The sequence below is a fragment of the Neomonachus schauinslandi genome, chromosome 4 (genome assembly GCF_002201575.2).
Source record: "Neomonachus schauinslandi chromosome 4, ASM220157v2, whole genome shotgun sequence".
In the NCBI taxonomy this organism is placed as follows: Eukaryota; Metazoa; Chordata; class Mammalia; order Carnivora; family Phocidae; genus Neomonachus; species Neomonachus schauinslandi.
In genome coordinates this window covers 114,684,094-114,704,374 of record NC_058406.1, presented here as the reverse complement: position 1 = coordinate 114,704,374, position 20,281 = coordinate 114,684,094, and the positions used below count along the sequence as shown (strand labels likewise).

Here is a 20,281-nt window from a genome sequence, read left to right as displayed (position 1 = left end):
CCGGGACGCTTGCAGGGGCCCGGACGGACCCCTCCCACGAGGACGTCGGCGCGGGGCTGGCGTAGGGCCTGCGTCAGCTGCAGCCCGCCGGCGATTGGGGCGCGCTCGCCTCCTTGGCTTGGGGGTTAATTATAAAGTGGCTCCAGCCGCCACCAGCCCCGGGACAGCGAGGCCAGGCGAGGCAGGCGCTCTGAGCCCCGCAGACGCAGAGGACCGCGACGGTGAGGCCCGCGTCTGCCCGCGCACCCGGACGCTTCGCCCCGACGCCCGCCGGGCTCACACCTGCCTTCTTCTCTCCCTTCCAGAGCAGTGCTTGGGACCCGATGTCTCCGACCAACCTGCGCCATCCGATCGCCGTCAACGTGAGTGAACTTGTCCAAATTGCGCTTTTGCTGCGTGCGTTTGGGCCAGTCTGCCTGCTCGGTTTTTTTTTCCCCCGGCGTTTCATTCATTGCATGGGGTGCCCCAACTTTCTTCTGGTCCCTGTTTGTGAGCCGGGTGAAAGCCCCCCACCCCCCAAGGCTCCCGTTCTCTCGCATTTGGTGTTCGCATTCGGGTATTCTCTCCAGAATCCTCCTGAGGCAGTGGAAGTCCGGAAAGAGAGACGAGCGCCTGGGCATCGCCGGGTTCGGGGTGGCAGTGTTAACCTGGGAACCGCGAGGCGATCTGCCCGTGGGCTTCCAGGAGCGGCGTCGGCCGGGCGGGCGGGGGCCCAGGAAGGAGCATCCTTGCGACCTCTTGCTCGACAATCCGCAGCTGGGACTGTCCCGGCGAGGGTTCCCTCGGAGGGACCCGCTTTGCGCGCTGCACGCTCGGAGCTCGCGTCCCTTTCTCCCTGCAGCCCATGGCGCGGTTCCTGAGACTCTGCACTTGGCTGCTGGCGCTCGGCCCGGGGCTCCTGGCGACCGTGAGGGCGGAATGCAGCCAGGACTGCGCGACGTGCAGCTACCGCCTGGCGCGCCCGACTGACATCAACCCCCTGGTGAGTGTAGCCGCGGTGGGTGGGCTGGTGGCGGAGTCAGTGCGCACACAGCCTGGCCTGAAGCCGCAGGGCGCATCGCCTGGACGCCATAGGTCCAGCCGCCGCGGCGCCGATCTCTGGTGACGCAGGTGTCCGACTGTTCCCCGAACGCTGACAAAAGTCCCGCTCTAGCTCTCAGCTTCGGGACCCGCGACCATCTAGGGACCGGGGAGGGCGGCAGTGTTGCCACACAAACCAAGTTCGTTTTAAACCTAGGGATGCAGGAGCCCCGAGATGTGCTCTCTTTCGCGTCTTGGAGAGCACTACGTTGTCGCCCCACCTGTCCCAAGGAAGATGCTCAGTCACCTCAGTTCCTAACATCCCACTAAGGGCCCCTTCCACACAATCCATCCTCCCATCCTTCCTGCAAATAATGTCATTTTTTATTAGTGACATTTCGTTGTCTTTCTTTGGATTTCATTTCTCCAGTCCTTTCATCCTCAGATCCCTCAAGCCCTTCCCCTCACCTGTGGATAGGAGAGAGGAAAGGGTTGGGACCAGGAGGAAGGGAGAGGAAGGGGGGGGTGCACAGTAGACCAGAGAGAAAGAGATCAGCACGTCTTACAGGCAAGTGACCCTGGAATTCAATTTCTGTCTTATCTTGGGTGTACTTTTGTAATAGCTACTAAGACAACAGTTTAATTTGGCTATGAAATAGGCACAGGAGAGGTGGCCAGGGTCCAAAGAGGTGACAACAATGCAAAGATAAACTACATGACCGGAGCTGGGGGTGGAGGGGAGAAGCTGAAAACAAAAAGAATACTCATTCTGGTCAGAGTCCCTGTGCTCTTAAATTGCCCCTGGTGCTCTACTGAATCGGAATCTCTGAATTTGGGACCCCAGGAAGCTTCAGTTTAACTCGCTCCTCTGGTGATTCCTTTGCACTGTCTTCTCAATTTGTGGAAATTGTGTGATGACTTAAAAGGCTCAGTAGAGAATAATGTATTAATCCAAGGAATTAAGTTCCTCATTTGAGCCTTTGAAGAAATTTTGTGATGTAGATGTGTAAAACAGGGATGAAAATTAAGGAAAGATTTCCACAAAACCCAAGGCATACATTTCAGGTTAAATGTTTGCTTGTTTCGCTTGAGTTACCTGATCTACTTCATTCTATTTGTGCAGGTACCAACATGGCCTTAAAGAGAAGACACAGAGTAGGGCTTTGTATTTAAACCATGATGAAATGTGGCATCTTAAATAGGGGTAACACTCCCCTTCATCTGTCTTTTGTCTTTCTGATTTGTTTAACTGATTGGGTTTTTTTATTGGGGCTTACATGTAGGGTTGTTATTTTCTCTGTGACAAAAGGCTTTGTTAATGACTATGTTGTTGGTATTATAGCAGTTCTAGAATTTCAGCTCAGATGCAGAAGACAGGAGAAATGAGGCTGCCTAACTAAAACTATGTAGAATCAACATAACAAATATTGAGGCTCTACCACCTGAAAAACACTCCTACTTGGTTCTCTGGTGGATGCAAAGCTAAGCAGCCATGCCATGATTGATGTCCAAATTGAATTTACTGTCTGATATGATCTTGACCATAGAACACAGAGTGTGATCAATACCACCAAAAAAATGCATAGACCTATAAAGAGGCTTATAAGTTAACGTGACTTCTTTAGTATGAGTGTTTTATTCTGCTTATTTGTCATTATTTCTTTTTGAAGGAATCCCAACATTAAAAAGCCTTTTGGTAATAGCATACAAAATATTCAATGGTAATTTTTGGCAATGAGATCATTTACATTTCATTTTAAAATGGAAATGTTATGGACACCTGAACATCTTACGTTTTTAATGATGTTTTTATTTCTTAGGTATCAAGAATAACACGGGATCATTTTAACTGGATCATCTTTAGATTTTTATATATGCATATATTTAATTTTCTTGGACACAAAGCTTAAATAATTATTAAGAGCTGGTGAAATGCTCACAATGCAAGAAATGTGAAAATAATATGTGTGTATTTTATATAAATTAATATGTCAATATATATTTTTTTAAAGATTTTATTTATTCACCTGACAGGGAGAGACACAGCGAGATTGGTAACACAAGCAGGGGGAGTGGGAGAGGGAGAAGCAGGCTTCCCGCTGAGCAGGGAGCCTGATGTGGGGCTCGATCCCAGGACCCTGGGATCATGACCTGAGCCGAAGGCAGCCGCTTAACGAATGAGCCACCAGGAGCCCCTATACCAATATATTTTTAAATACAAAGAAAGGACCCGGTTTCTAAATTAAGGGTCTGGAACCTGCGTTCTATAAGTATACTTAAAGCAGCTATCGAAAGCCTGAAGTGCCCAGAAATATTATATAGACTTTATAAATCCTCATGCAATATTAGTTCTCTTTTTTCATACCCAAGTGATCTGTCAAATAGAAGAGAATCTTAACAAAATTATTAGAACATATAGCCTAAATCTTACAATGATCAGGATTTAATTATTATATAATAAAAAGAAGGAATTATATACAGATCATTTCTCATTCCCATTTTGTCAGGTAATATGATTTCCATTGGGGGAAAATAAAAACTTTTTTGTACACCAGTAACTAAATGTTAAGAAACATGAATAATGTGTGAACATTTGTATATGATAATTTCATATCAGAGCTCATCATTACAAACATTTGGTTCAAGGTGATTAAATCTGTTTTAATTTGTTTAAATCTGTTTTCAATCAAGCAGGGGGAGCAAAGCATCTCTACATTCAGCAAATCATTATGTCATAATCCAAATACTTCATAGAACTTAAATTGAGTTTTAGAATGTCTTTCTTTTCCAATTTGTTTTGAAATTGTTTTTCTTTAAAGAATGAAAGTAATATTTGCAGGAATACTAGATGCCATTCCAGATAGAATAGTAACACAAGAAAGTAACCAAACCTTATATTATTAATATTGATTTTACCTGTAAGACAAGAAGATAAAAGGAATCGGGATGATGTCCCTAATTAGGTAAAGAGAAGTTTCTCCCTCTTGGTTAGAAAAAGCTCAAACAAAATGCAATCAACGGTGGAAAATTATCCAGTGAAATTAGATAGTGCCGGCAGCCAATCTAGGTTAAAATTGGGTGGAAAAGGTCTTTTACAATATTGAAATGGCATGGCAGATACAATCTGTTAAAATTCTAAAGAAAAATTCTAATTTGATTCAATTAATTACCCACAAAGATTCCATTTCCCTTTGATTTGCCTGTTCGGTATATTGAAAAGTTGTAGTAAGAAAATGGCAATTACTTTATTGTATGAGAGTTTCCATATCAAAGCATACATGCTGTGGTTCACAAAAACGTGTTTACCTAATGAAATCAGAAAAGCCTCTTGGTATCACTAAATGGAATTCTTTTCCTAGGCTTGCACACTGGAATGTGAAGGGAAGCTTCCCTCTCTCAAAACCTGGGAAACCTGCAAGGAGCTCCTGCAGCTGTCTCAGCTGGAGCTTCCCCAAGATGGCGCCACTGCCCTCAGAGAGAGCAGCAAGCCCGAGGAGAGCCACGTGCTGGCCAAAAAGTATGGGGGCTTCATGAAAAGGTATGGAGGCTTCATGAAGAAAATGGATGAGCTTTATCCTCAGGAGCCGGAAGAAGAGGCCAATGGAGGGGAAATCCTGGCCAAGAGATATGGGGGCTTCATGAAGAAGGACGCAGAGGAGGAGGACGTCCTGGCCAACTCCTCAGACCTGCTCAAAGAGCTGCTGGGAACCGGGGAGAACCGAGAAAGTGCACCCCACCCAGAGGATGGTGAGGATGAAGAAGTGGGCAAGAGATACGGGGGCTTCATGAGAGCTTTAAAGAGAAGCCCCCAGCTCGAAGAAGAAGCCAAAGAGCTGCAGAAGAGGTATGGGGGCTTCATGAGAAGAGTCGGTCGCCCCGAGTGGTGGATGGACTACCAGAAAAGGTATGGGGGCTTCCTCAAGCGCTTTGCCGACTCTCTGCCCTCCAACGAAGAAGGCGAAAGCTACTCCAAAGAAGTTCCTGAGATGGAGAAAAGATATGGAGGATTTATGAGATTTTAACCCCCTTGGCAGCCAGTGACCCCCAGGTCCCAGCAAGCCTTCCTCTGCCCCCTATTACCGCGCATTGCTTGCATTGTAGAGCTGCCTTTATTGTCTGGATAACTAACTATACAACCTGACAGTGCTCACTTCACGTTCTATGTTCTCTTGACCATGTTTATGCTCAGTATTGGTCTATTGCAGCTGTGTCATTTTCATGCTACAATGATGTTGGTCCCTTGTCCTTTATTTTTGACAAAACATCAATAAATGCTTACTTGTAAATAGATACAATAAACCCATTACCCCAGCTGCATGACATTCGTGTAAGTTTCTTCTTCTCTGAGCCCCTCACTTGCCTTCCGGTTCCCACGGTAAATCCTAAGGTTAAAAACACTGAAGCCATCTGCTTTGGGCAGAATCATCACTGGCCTCCTTCTCTTCCAACAGCCGAGGCTGCAAAACCATTTCTCATGTAATTCCTTGTATATAAAATCCTAGATGAGTTAACCCATTGAGCAAAGTACAGTGCATTTCCACTCTCATTTCTGGAAATCAGACACAGCAAGAAAAACCAAAGCCTAATAGAGAAACTAGCTGTGCCCTCCTATAGAAGGAAATCTGCACTTACATCCAGAGGTGTATGTCTGTTTTCTTCAGCAAAGTATTTTAGAAGTTAATAAGAAATGAAAGATAATTTAGCCCCATTTCACAAATGCAGATGAAGCCCAGAGAGGTTAAATTGCTGAACCAAGGTTGCCCAGCATTTGAAGGATAGAAATAGAATGAAGAGCCCAAACTTCATCTTGTTCCCGAGCAATGTCCTTACACTCCCGCTGCCAATCTCTCACTCAGGCCACTACCAAGAATTGGAAGAACTTGGGACTGTATATTGTTCACTAGTGTATATCCTTACACCACAACCAATGGTGAGTTCTCCAGTATCTGACAAATGGACATATGAGTGAATAAAGGAATGAATGAGGAATTTGGTGACCAGATCACTGGAAATGGTATTATGGATGTTTTAGAAGGCAAATTATCACACAAAGAAGTTTATGGCCACTTCATATTAATTAAACCATTTGGGGAAATATTCAGGAACAATAACAAAAAAAGTAACATGTCCTCCATCTTTCTAATTGAAACCACCTGCAGCTAAACTCCCATCTACTAGGTCATTTATCCAGGACCCTTCCCCATTCTCTCTTTTGGTGTGCTTCCCCCAAAATTCTGTCCTGCAGTCCACCAGTGTGCAAGCCTGTGTGCTCCACTCTGATGAGGCAGCTCCACTGTCCTGGGCAGTCTGTCCCTCTGAGTGCAGCCCTGCTGGGGTCCCTGGGACATCAAACATGGCCATGCACTATTAGAAAACTCTTCTCCTGATCAGTGCAAGAGGTAATGGTCAACACCATTCAGAGCCATACCACCGCCTATCTTACTGATCCCTGGCAAACTAACTTTTTCTTCCAGCTGAGAGCCCTCTCCTTTTGAACTAGAAATGGAAGTAATGTAACTGTTTGAAGCAGATCAGGAAAAAGGTGGTAAACAGCAATAAGGATGCTGAGCATTCAGTGCTCAGTATTGGTCTATTGCAGCTGTGTCGTTTTCATGCTACAATGATGTTGTTGCCTTGTCCTTTATTTTTGACGTGAGCAATAGGGATGGTAAGGCTGTAGCACTTTGGAGGTATTAGATCTCCAGTCAGTCTTAGCCAGTTGTTTCCCTGAGAAATGCCAGCACGATATTGCCAGACTTCGCCAAGGAAATCTGAAACCCAGGTCTTCGTGGTAATAGCCCAAGTTTTTAATTTGGGTCATTGATTCCATTTAAAACAGTGTGGACCAAACAAAACCCATCTGCAGGGCAGATTGGAGAGACACGGGGCTAGTCTTATGAGAAAAAAAGTCACTTAATTCTCTCCCCTAGGGCAAAGGATTCCCAAACCTTGGAAACAGGAATCCAGCCTACATCCTAGAGATCACAAGAGTAAAATGCCCTTGTCCCTCCATGATAAGATAGTAACATAGTTATTATAATAATACAACATGTATTATACACACACACACACATATCTCATACAATAGGGTTTGAGAAAATCACAATTTTCACAATCAAATGAATACAATATTTTTCAAATCAAGCACAATTCTTTATGGAGGAGCCCCTTCTTTTCTAATTTGGGGTAGCTGTGTAGACCAGACTAAAAACCTCAGAGTGGTTAACAGACCTGTCACTTCTTTTGCCACCTGTCACCTCTGCTAAGGGTCCTTCAATTCCTGGGGTAGGACAGTGTCACTCACTCTTGTATTTCCTCCCCCTCTTCACACCTGGTGGAAAATAAAGAATGTAGAGGATGCGCCACAAATGTTTAGGAAGGGAGAGAACAGAGAAGAGGGACAGGGAAACAGGAAAAGAAGAAAGAAAGAGGAAAAGATGGTCAGCCTCGAGGATGCCTTCTCTCTGGCTGCCCATGAGGCTACCTGCTCCGCGTGGAAGGTCAAATGCAATCGAGCCTCACAGTAAGTATCACAGTTGTCCAGGAAATGTGACCCGAGGGGTGCTCTACGGGTCTTCCTGGGTCCCCAAATATCTCTCTCCTTGTCGGCCTGCAGTCTGAAATCCATCATTAGAGTTTTACGCCTTTAACCTTTAAAGGCTTTGATTTTCAAGAATGTTCTAATCAGGGGCGCCTGGGTGGCTCAGCCAGTTAAGCATCTGCCTTCGGCTCAGGTCATGATCTCAGGGTCCTGGGATCGAGCCTCGCATCGGGCTCCCTGCTCAGCGGGGAGTCTGCTTCTCCCTCTCCCTCTGCCTGCTTCTCCCCCTGCTTGTGTTCTCTCTCTCTCTCTCTGTCAAATAAATAAAAATCTTTAAAAAAAAAAAGAAAGAAAGAAAGAAATGTCCTAATTGGATTCCCAGGAGCCTTTGCCTGAATCATTGGGGATGCCCTTTTTAAACTCAGAGAACTGTGAACGGTTAACTGAGAACTCAGGTAACTGTGACTGTGGACTTCAGTGTGCATTCAGCACAGGTGTTCGGGGGTCGGAAACACGGGAGGGACTAGGGTTAGAACTAGCCTAGGACGAAGACTTAGGGTTAGCCGGGCTGGTTGTGCCAGGAGCTCCAAGCGGCTGTGGAGTTGAGGGCCTGGAGAAAGCTCAGCGAGCCCTCAGCGTGGAGGTGCACACTCCCTGCAGAGGGCGCTGCTGCCCCATCTGTACCTTCCCTAGCACCTGGGTCCCCCTTCACCTCCATCCCCGCACTCGGGCAGCACCCATTCCGCCTCAAGCCTGGTCCTGGTCTGGGTTTCTTCTGAGAGTTGATAGCTCCGCGAACTCTGTGTGTAAAACTCCGACCAGGCTGCCTGGGTGGAAATCCCAGCGAGTTGTGCGATCGGAAGCTCTTTCCTCATTAGCTGGTTGTGATAACTCCCAGTTCTTACACAGAGATACTGGGCTCTTCCCTACCCGCCCCCCACCACCACCGCCTCGTCCTGGGCCTCTCAGGAATAAGGTGCTCTGTCACCCCGGGCCACTCAGGGACCAGGTGCTCTGTCAGCCAGGCCTCTCAGGGATGAAGAACTATCTGTGAGCTTTGGTCTGGTGAGAGCCTGAGAAAACCCAACAGGAGTGTTTTCTCTTCTGAGGTTTGCGTCTCATGGAGCAGGAAGGAATGCAGCGCCCCTTAATACTCATCTTCATTTTCTCAATCTTCTACTACAAACGTGGAAAACCTGTAGAACGAGAAAGTTATCCAAAATCAAAGGCATGAAGAATCTGAGCCTTGAGCTACAGAGGTTTCTTTTTAGAAGATGAAGGAGGAGCATACAGCTTTGAATGCTTTGAAACTATGACGACTGGGAATATTTAGGGGCTTTTTTCTGGAAGTATACCTAAGCACCCCACGTGAATCATTTCATTCGTTCAACAAATAATAGAGCCGGCTACATGAAAATTGGTGGAAAAGCATTTCAGACTGAGAGAACAGTGAGTGCAATGCCCGCAAATGGGAACACGTGCATAACTGGAGGAACAAGATTTATGAGGCCTTCAGGGCTCTGTTTTAGTCTAGATGTGAAAGAAAACAATTCATGTTTGAGAGCAGGTGAGTGGCAAGATAAACTGATGTGTTTCTCTGCCAAATAGAACAACTTTCCTCACTCCGCATTCTCCTGAGAAAGAATGTACCAATTACATCAGTTATATCTGTCATCCATATCTGTCATCATTTGGCACCCTTCAAAGCATCCTGGTTTATCGGGGGTGGGGGGGCAGTTATATAAACTTTCATGTTTTGTGATAAAAATATAATGAAGAGATTTTGTTAATCACTCTCTGAACCAAAAACCTGCACTTGCAAAGTTTACTCATTGCTTAGAGAGTGGAAAGCAAAAAAACAAAGCATACAATTATATTAGTGACCAGGAATGCCTGTCTCTGCAGAGAAGGGAGTACAACAATCATGCAGCAGAGGGACCTGGCAATAACGTAAGCATACCCATCCATGTCACATGCTTGTGCTTTTTCTCTTAGGTCTTTTTTTTAATCAAGTATAACCTACAGAGAAGTCCACATTATCACAAGAGTACATCTCCCTGAATTGCTAGAAAGGAAACGTACTGGTTAAAGAATTGGCCAGTAGGGCAGGGGCTTTAGGTGAATTGGGAGTGGGCAGAGCTTACACTGTGAGCCAACTCTTCCCTTTTTACTGCTAAAGTTATTCACTGAGTAAATATTTATGGAGCATATACTGCACTATTTTAGGTCCAGGGACGGCAGAAAACAAAAAGTCCAGCCTATTCTCTGCTTTCTCAAACTTACCTCCTACTGGACAGAGTGAAACACTAACCAACAAACAGAGAAGGTAATTTCAGCTAGTTTTAAGTGCTCTACTTGTTCTTCCAAAGAAAATCCAAACAAAGACAGAACTATACAGTGTTACAGTGAGCTTCCTCTTCCATCTCCCCTACCTTCCACAGAAGTAACTATTAAAAGTTTGGGGTTTATCCTAAACATATATATTTTTTCATTAATGAATACACACACACACGCACGTGCGCGCCTGCAGAGACATACACAGTTTTATTTTCATTGTCAACATGAATAAAATGATTCTGTACATATTATTCTGCCACATTTTTTCCCCACCTACTATATCTTGGCAATATTTCTACATCAACATGTAAGTCTGCCTCATACTCTTCAACTGATTCATGGTTATTGTGTAACATGTGTGCTTTGCTCTTTAAAAACAACTCCACTGGCAATTTTTTCATATTACCAACAGTGCTGCAGTAAACATCCTCATAAACATATATGTACTACATTACATGCCCTATCCTGTATAAAAAGGGGTGTTTGTGTGTGTGTGTGTGTGTGTGTGTGTGTGTGTGTAGCAATAACAGTAGTAGTTGTCAAGCAAAGTACCACACAATTCCAGGGGAAGACTCTAAACACTTCTGCCCATTGTATCTTGGTATCAGAGTCACCAAGGAAAACATGGTACACTCAAGCTTTGGATGGACCCATGTTTCACTCACATAGAGAAAACACAGGGCAAGATCAGCTTCAATACTGGGCATCGGTCCCCCAGTGACCAGCAGGTCTCTACCCATGGCCAACATAGGGCAATTCATCTACCTGCACCCCTCTCATGTGGCACTGGAAGGAACCCCGTCCCCTTCTTGCAGAGGACAGATATTGCAGTGAGGTTGGCCAGGTGTCATATCACGCACACCACACTTTAAGCAGAAATGAAAGAGCACTCACAGAGCATGAAACAGGAGAGATATTCCCACACAAGGTAATAACCTTCCAAAAGACTGTATGGGTTCTTTATCTCTTGATAAGGAAGTGCAGGGTCAAGGCTCATTCTTTTTTTTTTTTTTAAGTTTTTTTTTAATTTTTTTGTTACGTTAATCACCATACATTACATCATTAGTTTTAGATGTAGTGTTCCATGATTCATTGTTTGTGCATAACACCCAGTGCTCCATGCAGAATGTGCCCTCTTTAATACCCATCACCAGGCTAACCCATCCTCCCACCCCCCTCCCCTCTATAACTCTCAGTTTGTTTTTCAGAGTCCATCGTCTCTCGTGGTTTGTCTCCCCCTCCGATTTCCCCCCCCTTCATTCTTCCCCTCCTGCTATCTTCTTTTTTTTTTCTTAACATATATTGCATTATTTGTTTCAGAGGTACAAATCTGAGATTCAACAGTCTTGCAAAATTCACAGCGCTTACCAGAGCACATACCCTCCCCAGTGTCTATCACCCAGTCACCCCATCCCTCCCACCCCACCCCCCACTCCAGCAACCCTCAGTTTGTTTCCTGAGATTAAGAATTCCTCATATCATTCTTATGCAGACCGCTTATGAGACTTCCTTTCTTGCCAGTACTATACATTCCAACTATTCCATAGAATGACCTCTTAAAAGTGGAATTGCTGGGTCAAAGGAGATGCATATTTAATATTTTATGGTTATTGACACATAGTTTCCAAAAATACCATACCAATTTATATTCCCATTTATAATATATATATATATATATATGTCCATTTATCTGTTTGGTTGTCTTTTTCTGAATTGATTTCTAGGTAATTTTTTGACAGATTATATTAAATAATCCTTTTTCTGCATATATTGAATTATGTAATTAAGAAGTTCTAGTTTTCCATCATGTGTATCTTAAGCTGTAAATGTAATGCCTCAAATTACAAGCCTCTTGGAAAAGCTTTGGAATTACACTTTCTCAAAACCCTAGAAATCACATAATTGTGTTTTGAATGGGACCATTACTCCAAGGAAGAAACAAGTCTGTCTCCTGATGGTAGCTTTAATGTGAAATCATTCCTTGCAAGATAAAACACAAAAAAACGCAGAAACTTTTGAGAGTTGGAATACTTCACCTGGCAACTCCTTTGTGCCCAAATAATCCCACAAAACAAGCAGTCAGCTACTAATCCATACATTCAGTTATTGATCCAATCAGCTTTCCAAAACTGTAGCACAGCCTAGGAATGGCTGCCATAGCAAAGAAAATACATAGGGCTTTGAACAGAAGAATACTGAGTCATAGAAGGAAGGCCAGGCACAAATGGCTTGATACGATCAAGAGTCTCTAAATTGAAGGCTGACAACCACCTTGAGGCAGCTTAGGAAGATGGGCCCCGTTGAGCATCTTCTGTACCTGAAAGACTTCAGATGAAATCAAAACTAAATTTTATATGACTAGATCCATGCTACACAGGGTCTTAGAAGATATTCTACGGAAAAAAAAAGAACTTTTATAGAATTTATCAGAATTTAAAGCCACTAAAACAAAACATTTCGCTTAAGATCAATCAACCATTATAAATCAATTGCACTAGAAAGCCGGTTGCTGATTGATCCTATTACTAATGACTTCCAAGGGTCCACTTCTTCACTCCTCCCTGCTTAGTGTTCCCAGGCTAGTCATGGTCTTTCATTATAGCTCTCAAAAAACACTCTTTTTTTTTTTTTTTTGATTGTTTGGTTTATTTTTCCCCTCACAGCACATGTTGCATTTTATAACTATTTGTTAATTTGTGTGATTGATTTCTGTCTCAACAAGTGGGAAAGTAGAAACCATCTCTGTTTTACTTGCCATAGGCATTCAAAAAAACAGCATTATGAGTCCATGCTCCCATCTAAACTCATAGCAAAGATATGTAAATTGTTTTAATTTAAAAAAACATGACTATGCTCAGAAAAAGATGAACCTAACTGGGTGATGGACATTGGGAAGGGTATATGTTGTAATGAGCACTGGGTATTATATAAGACTGATGAATCACAGACCAGTACCCCTGAAACAAATAATATATTATATGTTAATTTAAAAAAAGAAAAAGAAAAAGATGAACTTCCATGTAGTTTAGGCTACAGATAGAAATACACCATGCTAAGCAGGAGCTGAAATGGTGGGTCCCTGGGCTCTGAGCCTAGAGACTAGTGGAGGTGGCCCTCTACTTTACTTTTTCATGATAACTGGGACCAAAGAGAAAATATGAGAGCCAGGTCCATTGCCAAGGGTATCATATAGGGGCAGGTCTTGCCCATCTATTGAAAAAGTCTGAAAAAAAGTCAAGAATGCTGACCAGGACTCTGGTTTCTTGGGGTGATAGGAGTAAGTAGATACAGTTAAAGAACCAGTATCTGGGCAAAACCACCTGTCAGTTTAGCCACTAGATTTGCAATATGATTAACTTCATTATGGGGAAGTGTCCCCAAACCTCCAATATAAATTCAATTTCTGAACCAAAACCGATAAACAAGTAAGAATGGGGAAGAGGGAGAAAGAGAAATACTCCCATTTTATACAAGTGGCACTATAAAATTCTAAAATATATAAGGAAAATAACTTCAAGAAAAGCCAGCAAATGCAACAACATCACTCGTGATGAAATGCACATATTAAGACCATCTGAAAAGAAAGTTTAAAGCAAGTATTACAAGATTTTCAACAGAATAAAGGAAGTAAGGCCCTCCATAAAAAGGAAATCAAGAAACTTTGAAATTAGAATGTGTTAGCAATAAATGAGGTATATAGTTATTTGGAAAAATATAGTTATTTGGAAAAAACTAGTAAAGCAAGATAAACTCTAGACTAGACACAGTTCACAACTGCATTAGCTAATAGAAAGTTAATAATGAGGAAATCACCCACAACAAAACAAACATTTTTAATTGAAAACATATTTAAGTGACAAGAATAGATTGAATAGCTTCAATAATATCTTTTAGGAGTTCCAAAAACCTAGACTATGAAAAAGGACAAAGGAAAACCAGTAACTTTTCACATCCACTAGAATGGCTACCATAAAAAAGATAGTCAACAACAAGTGTTTTCAAGGATGTGGAAAAGCTGGAACCCTCATACATTGCTGGAAAACAGTTTGGCAATTCCTCAAAAAGTTAAACATATAGTTGCCATATGGCCCAGCATTTCTACTGCTAAGTATATATATACAAGAGAACTGAAAGAATATGTCTGCACACAAACTTGTACACAAATGTTCATAGCAACACTATTCATAATAGTCAAAAAGTAGAAACAAACCAATACCTGTCAGCAGATGAATGGATAAGTAGAATGTGGTACATCCATATAATGAAATATTATTCAACCATAAAAGGGATAAAATACAGATACGTGTTGCAACAGGGATGAAACTTGCAAACATTAGGCAAACTGAAAGCAGCAAGACACTGAATGTCACATATTGCATAATTCCATTTATATTAAATATCCAGAATCCACAGGGGCAGAAAGTAGATTAGTGTTTGCCAGGGACTGGAGGAAGAAGGTGAATAGGGATTGACTGCTCATAGTCTGAGGTTTCTTTGGGTAGTAATAAAACTGTTATGTAATCATATAGTGGTGATGGTTGCACAATTTGGCAATATATTAAGAACAACTGTATTGTTCACTTTCAAAAAATGAATTTTATAGGATGTCAGTTATATCTCAATAAGGTTGTTATTTAAAAATACAACAGCTACAAAATTTATGGGATTGAAGATAGGCTTTATCCAAAGATAGAAAACATGAATGGAGCACTGGGTGTTATACACAAACAATGAATCATGGAACACTACATCAAAAACTAATGATGTAATGTATGGTGATTAACATAACATAATAAAAAAAAGAAAGAAAGAAAAGGGAACCAAGCAGGTTACATAAAAGTAAATACATATTTAGCTATATGACAGTGAAATTTAAAGCAACTAGTAAAGAGAAATCTAAAAAATTATCAGAGATAAAAGACAAATTACTTACAAAGTAGTAACAGACAGACTGAAGGTCTTATATTAACATAATATATGCTAGAATACATTAGAAAATGTCTTTTGAAAATCAAGGGCAGTATGGGGGAGAGGTGGAGAGATTTAAACCAAAATCCTGTATTTAATTAGTATTTAAGACTGTAACGTTGACACATTTGGAATAGTACAAACATTAGGAACATTTACAACTTTCTGAAAGATATACTAAAGGATACACTTCAGCAAGAAGAATAATGAATAGACAAGGAAAAGGTAAAATGAAAGAAATAACATCAAGACTCTTGAATGTTAATATTAGTTAGCATTGACTATTTCAAAAAACGAATTTGAAAATAAAAATTCCAGATAAAAATAACTAGGAAGAAAAGAGGCAGAAAATTCAGTGGGTAAATAGCGATAGAATCAGGGCGCCTGGGTGGCTCAGTCGTTAAGCATCTGCCTTCGGCTCAGGTCATGATCCCAGGGTCCTGGGATCGAGCCCCGCATCGGGCTCCCTGCTCAGCGGGAAGCCTGCTTCTCCCTCTCCCACTCCCCCTGCTTGTGCTCTCTCTCACTATGTCTCTCTCTGTCAAATAAATAAATAAAATCTTAAAAAAAAAATAGTGATAGAATCAAAACTGTTTTCAGAAATAGCAAGAGAGGAAAACAAGGTAGTCAATTCTTTTTATAGGGCTAATAAAAATTACAAGTGTTATTGGTGTATAATTGATATACAGTAAACTGTACCTGTTTAAAGTGGAAATTCTTATGAGTTTGAAATATGTATACAAATGTGAAACTATCATCACATTCAAAATAATAAACTTAATCTTGCCCTTTAAAAGCCTTCCACGGGTCGTGTTCCTGGAGTCCCAGGATTGAGTCCCACATCGGGCTCCCTGCTCGGCAGGAGTCTGCTTCTCCCTCTGACCCTGCCCCCTCTCGTGTGCTCTCTCTGTCTCTCATTCTCTCTCTCAAATAAATAAAATCTTTAAATAAATAAATAAATAAATAAATAAATAAATAAATAAAATAAAAGCCTTCCACTGCCACTTTGCAATTCGTCCTTTCCTTTGCAACTCTGCTATCCCTATCCACCATCTTTTTCTGGACATTAGTTTGCATTTTTTAGAATTTTATGTAAATAGAATAATACAGAATACACTTAATATACTCTATTTTGTCTAGCTCCTTTCACTCAGCATAATTGTTTTGAGATTCATCCATGGTGTCATATGCATCAATAGTTCATTCCTTTTTATATTCCTTTCTATGGATAGACCACAATTTGCTTCTCCATTCACCTATTGAAGATTTTTTGTTGTTTCCAATTTGACGCTATTACAAATAAAGCTATCATGGACATTTATGTACAAGTCTTTGTGTGAGCATGTGCTTTCATTTCTCTTAGATAAATACCTAGAAGAAGAATGACTGGGTGGTATGGAAGATGTGTATTTAACTTTTTAGCAAACATAAAACTTTTTGCAAACTCTTTTCAAAGTGGTTGTATCATTTTACATCTTTCAGTTCTATTAGCTTTTTTTTTTTTGCAGATTTCTTTGGATTTTCTACATGAACAATGATGTCATCTGTAAATAAAGATATTTTGAGCTCTTGCTTTCAAATCTGTATACATGCTATTTCAATTTTCTTGCTCTATTGCATTGGCCAGAACCTACAAGAAATGTAGGTTCTGAAAGCATTTAGTCTTTCAGCATTAAGTATGATGTTAGCTATAGGTTTTTCATAGTTGTATTTTATCATATTGAAATTTCCTTGTAGTCCTAATTTGCTGAAAGTTTCTAAGAGAGATGGGTGTTTTATTTTGTCAGAATCATTTACATTCTCTTCTAAGCACTGTTTTACCTGCAACTCACAAATTTTGATGTCCTGTTGTCTTTTTATTCTGTTCAAAATTCTTTCTAACTTCCTTTTTGGTTTTTTTCTTTGACCCACTTCTTTTTAGAGGTGTGTTATTTAGTTTCCAGATACTTGGGGATTTTTCAGATATCATTTTGTTACTGACTGCTAATTTAATTCCATTGTGATCAGAGAACATACTTTATATGACCTGAAACTCTTCTGTTACCCCAAGACTTATCTAACAGCCAAAAACAAAGTCTATCTTGGTAAATACTTTGTGTATTGTGCACTTGTTGAGTAAAATGTCTCAAATGTCATGTAGATCAGTTGATTGATAGTGTTGCCAAGTTTATAGCCATACTTTTCGGTTTCCTTGTTGTATCAGTTAGTGAGTGTGGGGTACTGAATTTCTGACTATAATTGTGGACTTGTCTGTTTCTCCTTGCAGTTCTATTGGATTTTATATCATATAATTTGAAGTTCTGTTATTAGGTATATAAGCATTTAGGGCTGTTATATCCTCTTGATTAATTGATTCTTTTATCATCATGAAATAACCCTCTTTATTCCTTGCTCTGACATCTACTTTGTCTAATTTTTAATATCAAAACTATAGCTTTTTAAAAACCAGTAAAATTGTATATCTTTTCCCAAACTTTTATTTTTAACCTACTTGTATCTTCATATTTAAAGTGTTTCTCTTATAGACTCAACAGATAGTTGGGTCTTGCTTTCTTTTGTTTAGTGTTTATAATATCGCTTTTTAATTGGGATGTTTAGGCAATTTTCATTTAATGTGATTATTTATATGAATGAGTTTATATATGCCACATTGCTATTTGTTGAATAGTTATATCCTCTTTATTCCTTTTTTTCCTCTCTCAGTGCTTACTTTTAGATTAACTGAGTAGTTTTAATTATCCTATTTTATTTCCTTTGTTGTTTTATTAGATAATCTTTGTTTTATTCTTAGTGGTCGCCTTAGGGTCTACCTTCAAGTAATATTAGACCATTTCATGTATAGAATATATACCTTACAATAATATGCTTTCATTACCTCTCTCCTAGCGTTAATGTTATTATCATATCTTTTACTTCTACATGTGATATAAACCCTAAAATTCATTGTTACTATTGTTGCTTTACATTATCAATTACCTCTTAAAGAAAATAAGAAAGGAAAAAATGTTTATTTCCATAGTATTCATTCTTTTGTGTAGAGTCAGATTGCCATGTGTTATCATTTTCTTTCTGTGTACAGGACTTTCTCTAATAATTTACATTTTTTCTAGTACTTGCCTGGTGGCAATGGATTCTTTTACCTTTTGTATATCTGAAAAAGTATTTGTCTTTGTTTTTGAAAGGTATTTTCACTCGGTGTAGAACTCTAGTTTGATTTTTTTTTCTTTCTGTGTTTAAAGGATATTACTTCACTGTCTCTATGAGCATGTGCTTCTTACAGTCAGTATGCTGTCATGCCTATTTTTGTTCCTCCGTATGTAAGATGGCATTTTTCCTTTCTGGATGCTTTTAAGAATTTCTCTCTCTAACTGGTTTCCAGTAATTTGATTATGATGTGCTTGGGTATATTTTTATTCATTTTTCTCATGATTGGGTTTTGCTGCATTCATTGAGCCCATGGGTTTATAGTTTTCACAAGATTTGGATGATTTTTGGCCAATACATCTTCAAATATTTTATTTTGTCACTAGCCTCTTCCTTTGGAGATTCCAAATACACATATATTTTCCTTCCCGAAGTTGTCTCACAGCTCACTGATGTTTTGTTAATTTTTTTTCAGGACTTTATCTCTGTGCTAAACACTTGTAAGTACTTTACATATATTACCTCATTTTCTCTCACAGCAAACATATAAGTTGGGTAATTCTATCACCCCATTTAAAGCAGTAAAAGTTAGATAACTTACCCAGATTACAAAGTTAGTCATTGGAATACCAGCATTCTAACCTAGGCAGTCCACTTCCAGGGTGGAAGAACACAGTAGGCATAGCTGTGTGAGTCAACTACTTCTTTCTCTTGTTTGCCTCAGAGACACTTCACTCAACACATCTTAGAAGTGAAATCTGGCCACAATTCATAAGCACACTTTCCAAGGCTCTTGCATACATGTACTGCTCTTCCTAAAGCATTCAAGGTGTCTAATGCTACATGGAATCAACTAAGCTCCAAACCTTCCCTAGAACCCATCCTCAGATGTTAACCCAGGTCCCAGGAAGAGCTGAAAGAACAACTGGAACTTGACTCAGTCCATTAACCAATCCACCAAGTCAATTCTAGACCTTTCTTCTAGTTCATTAAAACTAGAAATTCAGTATTAAAAAATGTGAGGGTTGGGGTTCCTGGGTGGCTCAGTTGGTTGAACAACCAACTCTCGATTTTGGCTCAGGTCATGATCTCAGGATTGGGGGTTGGGGCCTGCATCGGGTTCTGTGCTCAGCAGAGAGTCTGCCTGAGATTCTCTCCCTCTCTGTGTGCCCTTCCCTGTGCTTGAGTGTTCTCTCTCTCTCTCAAATAAAAAAATAAATCTTAAAAAAAAAAAAGTGAGGCTTGTACATTACAATCTGTATCCCACCCTCTCACTTCTTACGAGATGTTTTGACAATTGTCCAAACTTAAAAACTCAGAAAGGAATTCCTGTCCAGAATAAGGAAGTGCTAAGCACTAAAATGATCTCAAAATATACAGGAGAGAGTTAAATATGAGCCACCACACCTGCCATATGTTAACATAATAGCTACACTGAAAATATGCTTCCAAAAGTGGGAATTTGGGGTAGGAGGTAAACATTCTTAAAAGAATAGGGAAAAAGGCAGAAAAGTAAATGTTGTCTGGACTTTGGTCTTCTCGGGTGTATCTTGCCCAGAAGTTATCTCTTTTCACCCAATCAGGATAGGAAATGAATAAAAATATATAACCCAAGGAAGACAATAGGGCCATCAACCAAGGGAGAGCCTGGAATATGAGAATCAAGAGTGCTGGCCAAACCAGAGAGACAGTTTGAACAGAAGATGAGTCAAGAGAGAATCAAGGTAGTTAAGCCTATTCATTTCTCTAACAGGCTTATTAGGCATCCTTCTAGGTTGTGCCTAATTGAAAAGGTCTTAAAACTGGCAGTACTAGGTGAGAAAACCTAAATTAATCAGCAGATATAGAAGGGGGGTGTTGACTAGGGGAGGGCCAGAAGTTGGGAATTGAGGCAAAACAAACTGTACCAAAATTCAGAAGTCATTGTTTTGGAACACTCAAGCTTCACCTGAACTGATGGCCACAATGTACCTCTCTTAAAGTGGCCAGGTTTTGTTATAGGCTTGTGAGTGACTGTCTGATGAATAGCCTCTGTGCTGGGTATTTTCCATTTTCCCTTCATCTTCTCCACTTTGCTCTGTGCCCCCAGGAGGTATAGGTGACATTGATGGGTTGCATTGCTCTCTGGCTTCCCATTGGGTTTCACTGGTAAAAGTACTAGGGGACTAGAAACTAAGTGCTGGGTTATTTATACCTCCACCTTCCTCCCTACAGGGTTGCCACAGACTAACTGGGTCCCTGGATTAAAGGTCTCAGATTTCAGAGGACAGC

At 40.7% G+C, this 20,281-nt stretch overlaps 1 protein-coding gene across 1 annotated transcript; it reads left to right on the top strand.

Moving 5' to 3' along the window:
- The first annotated feature begins 205 nt into the window (after positions 1 to 205).
- On the top strand, positions 206 to 5,134 carry PENK (proenkephalin). The gene is made up of 4 exons (XM_021688422.1): positions 206 to 221; positions 306 to 362; positions 842 to 982; positions 4,380 to 5,134. Exons 2-4 carry the CDS (start codon positions 324 to 326, stop codon positions 5,040 to 5,042), a joined length of 843 nt encoding a protein of 280 aa, XP_021544097.1. The 5' UTR covers positions 206 to 221; positions 306 to 323; the 3' UTR covers positions 5,043 to 5,134.
- The last annotated feature ends 15,147 nt before the right edge of the window (positions 5,135 to 20,281 follow it).

Bases quoted from the DNA above. Each gene is read 5' to 3' on its own strand.
- PENK (XM_021688422.1), top strand. From the start codon at position 324: ATGTCTCCGACCAACCTGCGCCATCCGATCGCCGTCAAC. The intron at 363-841 runs GTGAGTGAACTT...TTCTCCCTGCAG, and splicing joins GCCATCCGATCGCCGTCAAC to CCCATGGCGCGGTTCCTGAG. The intron at 983-4,379 runs GTGAGTGTAGCC...TTCTTTTCCTAG, and splicing joins CGACTGACATCAACCCCCTG to GCTTGCACACTGGAATGTGA.